The sequence below is a fragment of the Furipterus horrens genome, unplaced genomic scaffold, assembly GCF_987537825.1.
Source record: "Furipterus horrens unplaced genomic scaffold, mFurHor1.1.pri manual_scaffold_4, whole genome shotgun sequence".
Taxonomy (NCBI): domain Eukaryota; kingdom Metazoa; phylum Chordata; class Mammalia; order Chiroptera; family Furipteridae; genus Furipterus; species Furipterus horrens.
In genome coordinates, this window is record NW_028327174.1 from 172,398,036 (window position 1) to 172,410,542 (window position 12,507).

The following is a 12,507-nucleotide window of genomic DNA, read 5'->3' on the forward strand; positions in this document are numbered from 1 at the left end:
GCCATCTGAGCCTCAGAATTCTGTACGATAGTGGGGACAAGAGATCTTGATTAACTTCCTTCACAGAGTTGTTGTGAAGACTAAACTGACCAGCATATAGTTACTGCTCAAAATATATTGGTTCTGGGGTTTCTTGGAGAAATGGTTGACTTCAGGGTTAGGGCTGGGAAAGTACAAGATGGGAGTGTGACATCTTGTAGTACCAAAACGCAAGAAGATGCTCAGACACTGATGGGGTATGTCAAAAGGATACAGAAGCTTAAACACACAGTAAAGAATTATTGCAAGTGACTTCCCAACATAATATGATTGTACATCCCTAGTGGGGTACAACCTAAGGATAAAAAGGAAACTGCAAAAAATTCTTAATTTGAATTCAGTAATCATATTATGAGCAATAATAATAGCATTATTTTGAAATATATATATTGAAGTAGAGCAAATAACATTATATTAATGTTTTAGGATTTAAGAATTCTATCATAAGAGGAAAGGGAGAGATATACAAATTCAGAACATTAAGCAAAAACCCTATAATCTTTTTAAATTGCTACTTATCCTCACTGTAGCTTTGTCATTTAAATAAAATTTTCAATTACAGTTTATATTAAATATTATTTTGTATTAGTTTCAGGTGTACAGTATAGTGGTTAGACAATCATATACTTTACAAAGTGTTCCAGTACTTGATATTTCCAGTACCTACCTGGCACCAAACATAGTTATTACAATATTATTGACTATATTCCCTATGCTGTACTTTATGTCCTGTGACTGTTTTGTAACTGCCAATTTGTACTTCTTAATCCCTTTGCCTTTTTCACCCGGTCCTGTTTTCTGGCAACCATCAGTCTGTTTTCTATATCTATAAGTCTGTTTCAATTTTGTTCAGTTATTTTGTTCTTTAGATTTCACATATAAGTGAAATAATATAGTATTTGTCTTTCTCTGACTGACTTATTTCATGTAGCATAATATCCTCTAGGTTGATCATGGTCAAATAATATTCCATTGTATATATGTATAACAACTTTTTTATCCACTCATCTATTGATGGGCACTTGGGTTGCTTCCATATCTTAGCTATTGTAAATAATGCTGTAATGAACACAGGGGCACATATATTCTTTTAAACTAGTATTTTGGGGAAAATCCTATAATCTTAATTTTGAATTAATCTATTGGTATGAATCTCTGATATATTTTTCTTTGAAGAACATCTATTTCCTAGCTGTGTCCATCAAAAAGATCTAGAAGCAAAAACTAACCCAGTGGTAGTAAACACCCCTAGAGCCCCCAAAAGGTCCCTAAATACCATTTTCCTCTAAAACCAAGGCTTGATGAATAAATGGCTGATTCAAACCTGGGAAAGGAAATGTACAAGATGAGCCTAGAACAGAAAGCCAGGAAGCTATCAGGAACTGGTCGAGTTGGGTCAAAGAGACACAGGAACGTACTTGAAAAGGCTCCCACTAGCCAAAGATATGCAATTTAAGCAGCAGAAAAAATAATGATTGCAATGACTTACAATGAGTATACAGTAATACAAAAACAAATAAAAAAGTAAACAACAACAAACTCATTGGTCATGCTTCAGTTACCAAGACACCAACTCATTCTGAAAACTGGTGAGTAAAGGCAAAGAATCAAGCATTTATCTTGCTTCCACTGTATGAACTATATTTTAGGATAATCAGATAGTGGAAGAAAAGTTTTCCCTGGCTATAAATACAGAAGGAATATTAGAATTAGCATGTCACCATTCTGGAATCCCTAATGAAACAACAGATATAAGTGATGCTCATAAATGGCTGCTAAAACCATTAGGTAAAAAAGATTGATAAAACTTTATAATGGAGGAATTAGACTGAAAACACTTGAATCATTCTTAATTTTTAAAATCACAAAAAGAAACAACCAGACATTCTGTACCTCCTGTTGTGTTCCTATAGGCAGTCTAAGAATGACCCTAAATTATTCTTGCGGAAAAAAAAAAAGATAGAACCTAAATCTGACCAATCCTCTAGATCAGCACTTACACAACAGAAATATTTATATGTGGGCCACAAATCCAAACCATATATGTAATTTTAAATTTCTAATATCCACATCAATATATATTAATTATAATATTAAATACATAATTTTAGTTATATAGTTTAGTTAATCTGATACATCCAAAAATATTTCTGCATGTGATTAATGTAAAAAAAAAATTAAGATATTTTACATGCTTCAAAATCCAGTGTGCATTTTACACTTAAGAGTAGGTCTCAATTCAGACTCGGCACATTTGAAGTGCTCAATAGCTACATGTAGCTTAGTGACTACAGGTGTGTTGAACAGCACAAATATAGATCTTAACCACTTTACAGAAAATATAATGGACAGACCCTGGCTGGTATGGCTCAGTGGATTGAGGGTTGGCTTGCAAACCAAAGGGTCGCTGGTTCGATTCTCAGTCAGGGCACATGCCTGGGTTGCAGGCCAGGTCCTTAGTTGGGGGTGTGCGAGAGGCAACCACACACTGATGTTTCTCTCCCTTTCTTTCTCTCTCCCTTCCCTTCTCTCTAAAAATAAACAAAATCTTGGAAAAAAAGAAAGAAAATATATAGAATAGAGTACCATGTTATACATCAACATGGAGATAAAGTCAGCCTAATCCAGACTGTAGATATCTTATAGGACAATGATCCAGTTTTCTTAAACAAATACATTGATATAAAAAAAAAAGACGGAGAAGAACTACTAAGGAATAAAAGAGACATATCAACCAAAATCAATCAAGGATCTTGTTTGCATCTTGATTTGAACAAACCAACCATTAAAAGACATTTATAGGACAACTGGAGAAACTGTAACACTTAATGGATAATACAAAACATTAAATAATTATTTCTTTAGGTATGAAAATGGTATAATTAAATTAAAAATATGAGTCCTTATTGCATAATGAAATATTTGTGGAAGAAATATGATGATGATAGAACTTGTTCTATAATCATCCAGCTAGGAAAAGGAAAGTATTGGTTAGATTTTTCACATGTTCAAGCTGGGTGACTAATATTTGGGAGATTGTTATACTATTTGTCTAGTTTTGTATGTTTGAAAAATTATTACAATTTCAAAACTTAATGAGAAGGAGAAAGCTTACCTAAGTTAACCATTCAGCAATATCATAAATAATTCTGTTTCTAACTGGCAGAGATTGACCAGAGGGTGAAAACACAGGGAGGGTAGGGAAGAGTTATCTAGAATTGTTGAGAATCTGATTAGCAGATTCCAACTCTGTCCCTGGAAGTCACCACCAGATAAGAACATGCCCTTGTTCTGTTGATTCCATCCCATCCTCACCCACTCTGGCTGCATGTATTGAGGGGCAAAATCTCTCAAGAAGTATTTTTAGATTAAAGCTTTCAAACAACTTACAGCCAGAAGACTCTGGTTAATTTCTGCGCCTTCCATCTTTGTCTGTCTATCTGAGTCTCTGGCATCTGCTGCTCTTTCACTGCCAGCCAAGTCAATGAAAGAGATCCTAGAGAAAAGACACAGCAAGGATGACTTTTGGGGGTCTCTGGTTTATTTTTACATCAGTCAGCATTTTGTGACAGCCGGAAGAAATTAACACTGGCCCATATTCAAGGAAAAAAAGGACACTACTCTCAGCTTTCCAAAAGTGTTGCAAGATTCCGATCTGTCTGCTGCTGTTGGCACTGTTCACCCAGATACGTCCATTGGTTTTAATCATTTGTGAGAAAGTATGACTGAAATTAATAAAACATTCTTCCCATAAGGCTAAATGACTACATTGTAAATAACTTAGGGGACCACTTAGATAATTAAAAAGAAACTTTTGTGGACTGTTTTGCAGACCAAAAAAGAAAGAAAGAAAAAAAAGAAAAAAAAGAAAGAAGAAAGAAAAAGGCTCATTACTCAGAGGTGAGATAGACTCATCTGTCAGTGTGGCAGAGTTTGCTAAGATAGAACCCAAGAAGCAATGAATGTACCCAATTGTCTTATGGCTTCTTTTAAGAAGGATGGATTAATTTTCCTTTTTTTGGCCCGTAAGCTCTCTGAGATGCATTCTCTGCTATTCCTCTGCTGATACCATGTTTCACGTTAGAAGCAATCGATGTTCCTTTTAATAACTTAGGGTTGACCAACAATAGGCCATTACTTCATGGTTAATCAACTGATGGCACTTTAATACAATGATTTATTTCAGGGCTAATGACTCTACTCACCGTATCCCTGAAATAAAGAACTCCGTGGTGGCAGAGTGTCCTGTTGTTGATAACACATACTTCAAAGTCACATTAGGGAAATGCAGACAATGCAATTCCTTAAATAATTCCAGCTCACCTGCCAAATATCCTCTCGGCTGAATCTTTGATCTGAATTTGGATGATAGCATGGGAGCGGGAAGAGTCTGCATTAACTCCAGTGGCCCCCGTGCTGCGCTCCTTGCTTCCCTTCAGAATCACCTGAAAAATAAAATCCATAGGATGACATCCCTAAGGAGTAAACAAAGCCCTCTGGCTCTTAAGAGTGGACCAGACATGTAACTTTGTCGGTACTCAGAAGGTTTTTCCCTTTATGTTGAAGCTGCCTAACACTAAATCATACAGAGTAAGTACCCAGCAGCAATGAAAACAATATGGAATACTAATCTTGGGGGAGAACATTCAATAGTTCAAAAGCTAATTTACTTCTTGATCTCATATATTTTTTTAAGATATCTTTGATGGATTTAGTCTGAAAAAAATCCCTAGGGCATAACTTAGCTCCAAAGCAAGGTCTCATAACATCCATTTCTCTTAGTAATTGAAGCAAAGGGCAGAAATGTGCATCACGGAATAACTGGTCATATTCACCTGTTCTACCAGGGTGCAGTCTAAAAGGGGGTCAGGCCTGATGTGTGGGAACACAGATGTGATGAGTTATTGTAATTGCCATGAGCTCAGGATTCCCCTCGAGACCAATACCCTTCCAAATATGAATAAAGACAAACCTGGGTCCCTCTGGCCTCAGGGAATAGGAAAGAGGAAGGAAAACCTCAGGGTTGAGGTCCAGTGGCCTCTAGCCACTGAAAACACAGCCATATGTGAACATGGTGCCCTGATTTCGGATAGGGGAAGGAGTATCAAATTCTGAGAACCAAAAAAGGTGAAAAACTTTAAATATATTACTTGATAAAATCCTCACAACAGCCCCACGTGAGGTGAGTATGATTATTATGCCCAGGTTACAGCAGAGGTTGATTTCCTCACAAACGGCTGTTGTGTGGCAGAAACAAATTCTACATCCAATATATATGACTGCAAAACCCATGTGGTTTCTACACTGTGGGGCATTGATGATAACTTTATTTATATTGCAGTAAATTAAGAGTATGAAAGTCCCATCTCATTTTTTCTCACTCTCTCATAGTTTTAATTTGTATCATATTGAACATACCCACAGTTTCCAAATTAAGAGTCTGAAAGTTGAGAGTCAAACTTCCACAACAGGCCACAATATCTTAACAAGCAGGGGCTTGTGTTTTTTAAAATTTAAATAATAGGTTCCTCCATGGTCTTAGGAATAGTTATATTTCTAAAGATTAACTGTATGTGAGATTAAAAACTGTATTTTGGAATGAAATTTAGTGTCATATCATGAATGCACTGATTTTATACATAGATTGCTAAAAGTTTAAAGGGACTAGCTGATAACTCCCTCTGTAATGACAAGAATATGTTAATTTATAAAACTAGATTATCAGCTGCATGTATAGCATGGTGCTGTTAATCAGGAATCAGAAAAATCAGAGCAATAATCCCTGACATTTGAGTGTGACAAGTGCCAAAAAGAGTACTGATAACTAAGCTTGGATGCTGGCGAGGTCACTTAAGGCCATATCTGTGGCTGAAGCACCCCCTTTAAATGCACTTCCTCATCCTAGCCTCTCCCTATCACCCTGACTTCATGCTTACATATATAGTAACAATGCAATAATGACAGGACATGTTAGATTTACATTGTTCTTTTTATCAAACTTTTTTTTTTTATTAGAAAATTAAGACATGCTTCCTGTGGAAAACTTGGAAAATACAGGAAAATGATAAAAGGGAAAATATATACCTCCCATAATTCCAGTGTTAACAAGATTCTGCTGCATTTCTTCCTAGAGTTTTAGAGTTCTCACAGTTTTGTTCTGTCTTTTATAAATCCCATGAAGAGAAAAGAGAGATCTTTTAAATCTCCACATATGGGTACAATATGCTTGATGGATAAGGAAGAGATCACAGAGATGTGAAGTGACTCATCCAAGGTCACACAGGTAGAATATGGTCAGGCTAAGGAGAGAAGCCAGGTGCCTTCTGCCACATGTGAGTAATGATGTTACTTCTGCTGGGACCTAGTAAGAGCTCTGAGAGGCATCAAGGTTATACCTGGTCAGGAACTGTGGATACTGACAGGAACTGAAAGAATGGCCTTGTGGTAAAATTCACTCCAAGGGGAGTCAAGAACAACTGGCTTCTGGGGTTCTATTATGAAGTTTTACATTTGGCTTTTCACTGCACCTTGTTTACCATGATGTACTAGGTAACTATGAGTGAGTCTCAGAAAACCTAACAGGTTGAGGCAACCTTTCGTGACTAAATGCCGTTTAGGAAAGGCATGAAGGAACTTCTGGTCCTTATTCCAGTTTTCTCGGCTTCAGTAACAGCCTAAAATGACCATGACTTTCAGAAACTGTGAATAAAGCAGGTAAGCTCTGAGGAGTAAAGAATGAGGTAGTTTGTGAAGATCATCAGCCAAATTTTTGTAAATGACATACAACCCAAGTGTAGCAGTTATAAGACATTGAAATCTTAAGACTATCTGGGTTCAAATTCAGGCTTTGGCATATGGTTGTGTGAACTTTAAAAAAATTTTTACTGATTGATTTTAGAGAGAGGAAGGGAGGGGGAGGAAGAAAGGGAGAGAGAGGGAGAAATGTTGATTTGTCATTTCACTTATTTATTAATTCATTGGTTGCTTCCTGTATGTGCTCTGACCTGGGATCAAACCCACAACCTTGGTGTATCAGGACAATGCTCTAACCAACTGAGCTACCTACCTGGCCAGGGCAGTTGTGCAAATTTTTGCAGTGTGTGAAACATTTGCGAATCACTTAACTTTTTAGGGTCTCCAGTTCTTATCTATAAAATGGTAATCCCATAGGTTACTTATGAGAATTAAAAAGATAATACATGTAAAGCACTTAGTTACATAATTGGCACATAGTAATTTTCAATAAATATTAATTTTAAAAAAGATACTAAAGAACTAACAATGCCATGTAAACTTCCAAAACAATTTTTCACAAATGTAAATCAATCAGTTTCATGGAGTAATATTTTTATAGCTCAACATAAGATTCCATAGGTTCCCTAGTACAAGAAAGGAAAAAGAAGAAAAAGAAAGGAAGGAAGGAAAGGAGGGAGTGAGAGAGGAATAAAGAGGGAGAGGAAATTCATTTGGGTGAAATTAAAGTCTAGAAGTAGTGCAAAATTAATGCTATCACCTTAAAAATCACTAATCCCCCACCTCCTTCTCTCACTACTTCCCCTCCTTCTCAAATTCCTTCTTCTGTAACTAAAGTCTATTGGGCAAGTTTCTAAATCTTGGTCCTTTAGCCAAAACATGTTATGTGAGTAGTGAAATGGGGACTTGCTACAATTAAAAGTAGAGGCAGCTGCTGAATTCTGTGGCATTGGGAAACATTCAGGGACTTATTAATAATAATAATTGCCCTGGCTGGTGTGGCTCAGTGGATTGAGTGCCATCCTGAGAACCGAAAGATTGCTGGTTCAATTCCCAGTCAGGGCACATGCCTGGGTTGCGGGCCAGGTCCCCAGTTGGGGGGGTGGGGGACGGGCGCGTGTGAAAGGCTACCAATCCATGTATCTCTTCCACATTGCTGTTTCTCTCCCTCTCTTTCCACCTCCCTTCTCCTCTCTCTACCTCCCTTCTCCTCTCTCTAAAAATAAATAAATAAAATCCTTTCAAGAAAAGAATAATAGATGTGACAAACTGAGCTAGTATTAATCATAGGAAGCATTTTTATGTATGTTATCTCATTTCCTTCTCTATTACGAGACCCAGTCATCTACTATCATCCACATATTCCAGGTTCAGAAAAGTAAAGGACATGCTTAAGGATACACAGCACTGGGACCCTGCTCCATTTGGTTACAAGGCTTTAATCAGTAAGCTTCCTGCACAAATATCAAAGAAGGGCTATGAGTATTTCAGTAAGATAGGCAATGTGTATAGATTAAGTTTATCACTGGGGTATAATCGGGGCTTATCTAGAGGAAGCTCTTGCCATGTGGGCCTCTGCTACCAATTACAGCCAAAAGCTGACTTAGAAAATAATAATAATAAAGCTGCCAGTGCTGAGGCAGGTAACAAGTGGCCATATCTGTGTGAGCCTGAGGGTGATCTGTGAGGGTAGCACTTGAAGCTGATACCTGAGGGTGACACTTGAGCAAACACATGGGTGATACCTGAGTGAGCATGAACAGTGACACCTGAGAGAGAGGGAAAGTGTGACATCTGAGTTAGCAAGTGCTGTTGTTTCGAGTCAATTAATGTTTATGAGGGTAAGTGTGTCAGATATTCATAATTTATACCAACTTTCCACCTTGATCTCAGCTCGCTTCCTTCTTGTACAACCTCATATGAACTACAGACTGAGGGTATCAATGGCAATATATATGTTGACTAACAAGAAACTTCTTTCTGCTTAAGGAACATACCTTAGGATTGAGCAGTGCCATAAACTCTTCCAGGGTGAGAGTGTGATGTGACACCAGGTTGCCCATTAGCACAGTTATGGCCCATAGCAAAGGAAAGGGGACTTCCTTTTAGTGTTTGCTCTTTTCCCACTGAATTGGTCTAATCTCCAGAGACAAAGGCATCATGAGGACCAAATATCCAAAACTCCCAGCCAAAAGAACAAATAAATGGCTGGGCAAAGTGGGGACAAGGGAATAGGCGTATGAGAAACAATTTCCTTAGGACTCCACAATGGAAGGAGTTCTGGCAGATAAGGATGGTCACAGTCTCAGAGAAGTCCATTCAACACATCCCAAACACTTCTGTTCTATGCCTGCCTTTACAATCCAAGGGGCTCTTGACTCTTTGGTGACCCTCTAAAACAGCCACACTCGGGTTCTATCCTCAGGTTTTAGATCCCAGGATGCAGGAATCTAATAATCACACAAATATGAGGGTCCCATCCCTTAAAAAAGATTTACCAGGAAAGAGAAACTGTGATAAAAAGAGAGATCAATGCAGGGCCACCCTGCCATTTCATGCACCCAAGGCCATGGAGGGGTACATTGTAAAGCTGTTCTAAAGGTGAATTTAGTCAAGTACCCAGCCTGTCCTTCCAGCCTTCACCCTTTGACTCTAGCCAGACTTGTTGGATATACTAGAAGAATGACTATGATGGCTGCATGTTAGCATTACCTGGAGAACTTTTAAAATAATATTCATCTTCATACACTGCTAGTAGAAATGTAAAAATGGTACAGGCTCTTGGGAAAAGTTTGCGGTCCCTCAAAAAGTATGACCCAGCAATTTCACTCCTAGGCATATACTCAAGAAAACTGAAAACATATTTGTACACAAAAACTTGAACTTAGTACGTCATAATAGTCAAAAAGTGGAAATAAGCTGCATGTTCATCAACTGATGAATGAATAAAATATATCCATATAAGAGAATATTATTCAGCCATAAAAAGGAATGAAATACTGATACATGCTACAACATAGATGAATCTTGAAAATACTATATTAAGTGAAACAAGCCAGAGACAACTCTTGCATATTATATGGTTCCATTTATATCATATGGCCAGAATAGGCAAATCCATAGACTTAAAAATTAGTGGTTGCCAGGCACTATGGGGCAGAGGAAATAAAGGAGTAACTGGCTAATAGTATGGGGTTTCATTGTGATGTGATGAAAATGTTCTGGAATCAGATAGTGGTTATGGCTATGCAACTTTTTGAAAATACCAAAAAAAAAAAAAAAAAAAAAAAAATCACCCTAAGGTATGTGGATTATATCTTAATAAGAAAATTACATTAAAAAATCACTGAAGTGTACACTTTAAAAAGGTGAATTTTATGGTATGTGAACTATATTTCAATTAAAAATAATAATACCCATATCTGGACTCAACTCTGAGAGATTCTACTTTAAATGGCCTCACATGGACTCAGGCAAGCATTAAAAGACATGATGCAACTAGAAAGGCAAGCCATAGAACAAGACAACATGCTTATGACACACAAAACTGACAAAAGACTCATACCCAGAACATACAAATTAGTAAAAGACAGACAACCACAAAATAGAGAAGAAGACCCAAACTGGCATTCCCAGAGAGGAAATTATAAGTTGAAAAAAGGAAAGCTGTTCAACTTCATTCAACTGAATCTAAAAATCAAAATAAATGAACAAGCAGAACAGAAACAGACTTGTAGATATAGTGAACATTTTGACAATGCCAGCTGGAAGGGAGGTTTGGGGTGTGGGTGAAAAAGTGAGGGGATTTTGGAATACAAATTGGTTGTTACAGAATAGTCATGGGGATATTAAATGTAGCACAGGCAATATAGTCAATAATAATGTATGGTGTCAGATGGGTATGAGATTTTATTAGAATGATCACTTAGTAAGTTATATAATGTCTAATTACTGGGATGTACACCTAAAACTTATAGAATAGTGTATGTCAACTGTAATTGAAAAAAATTATTAAAATAAATAAAGTTCACAGTAAAAAAAGCTATTCAACTGTGTTTTTAATCAGTGAAATGCAATTAAAGATATAATTCAACACTTTCAAACAGGCAAAATTTCAAAAAACAAAGTGTTGGTGAAGATGAAGAGCAAAGGAGTGATCATATACTGCTTGTGGGAGTGTGCACTGCTTTGGAAAGCAGTTGGCATCATCTAGTGAAGTGGAAGATATTCATATCACAACTATAACCTAGAGAACTTACATGCTGTGGACTGAAATACATGTATAAGGACACTGACAGCCATACTATTCAGAAAAGCCCCAAACAGAAACAACCCCAATTGTTCATTAACAGTGGAATGGTTAAATAACCTGTACTACATTCATATGATTGAATACTAAATACAAATAATAATGAACAAAACTACAGCCATATGCAAAAACATACATGGAACTCAAAAGTATAATGTTGAGCAAAAGAAGCAAAACACAAAAGAATACATACAGTGTGATTCTATTCACACAAAGTTAAAAACCAGGCAAAACTAAGTTATCTTTATGGATAACACATAGTTGGTAAAACTGTAACAAAGAGCAAGAAACTGATTCGCATAGAAGTCAGGATAATAGGGGCATATGATTGGGAAGTTGTACAGGGTTCTTGTAGGTGCTGCAATGTTCTATTTATTAATGTGGGTAGTTGACTATGAGGGCGCTTGTTTTATTATACTGTACACATTAGGCTTTATGCATTTTTCTGTATAGTGCTGTTTTTCACAATAAAAAAGATTAAACCATTTTTTTAAGTAAGGAAAAAAATCCTCTTAATGATCTAATGTAAACCCAGGTTGAGGACCACTCCATTTAAGGTTCACCAGAAGTATAAATTTCCAGGAAAAAAAATATAAATATTCTAAACTATTAACAGTGGATACCTCAGTGGAGAATGGGGAGTACTGTACAGCAAGTTAGAGAAGACTTTATTTTTCTATCATATATATATATATATGTATATATATATATATATACATATATATATAAAATTTAATTTTAATTTTTTAAGATTTTATTTATTTATTTTTAGAGCAAGGGGAAGGGAGAGAAAATGAGAGGGAGAGAAACATCCGTGTGCAGTTGCCTCTCACGCAACCTCAAATGGGGACCTGGCCGGCAACCCATGCACGTGTCCTGACTGGGAATCGAACCGGTCACCCTTTGGTTCTCAGGCCAGCGCTCAATCCACTGAGCCACACCAGCCAGGGCCTCTATTATATATATTTTTAATGTTCAAATTTAATCATGAGCAAGTGTTACTTTGGTTATAATAAAAAGATGACTTTTAATAAAAGATTTAAAAATACATTTGAAAGGATACACAAAACAAACTGAAAAAAAAGTTAGTTGCCTCAGGAAAAGAGAATGGGATATTTTCACTGTACCTTTTGAATTTTAAACCCATGTGAAAGTATTACCTATAAAAATTTTTTATTTAAAATAAGAATATTTCTCTCCAGTGGCTTTTCCCAGAGTCTAATTCAGAGAAGTAAACATTAGCAGCCTTTTAAACTGGACCAAGAGTATCTTCTCATGCATATGCCCTACCTCCCACTACCATGGAACTGAGACAATCATCTTATAGAGACCCTGTAAGGACTCACATTTATAAATGTGAAGTGGTATGCTTGCCATTGCCTAAATCTGAGTCCATTATACTTGCT

General features: G+C 36.6%; 1 protein-coding gene across 1 annotated transcript in view; it reads right to left on the reverse strand.

Annotated features, from left to right (window-relative positions):
• KIF24 (kinesin family member 24) overlaps positions 1 to 12,507 on the reverse strand; it is a 46,563-nt gene that overhangs the window by 13,541 nt on the left and 20,515 nt on the right. The window contains exons 6-7 of the mRNA XM_090274300.1: positions 4,363 to 4,484; positions 3,430 to 3,535 (exon numbers count right to left, since the gene is read on the reverse strand). Coding sequence (XP_090130426.1) covers positions 3,430 to 3,535; positions 4,363 to 4,484 — 228 coding nt within the window. The remainder of the gene's footprint in view (positions 1 to 3,429; positions 3,536 to 4,362; positions 4,485 to 12,507) is intronic.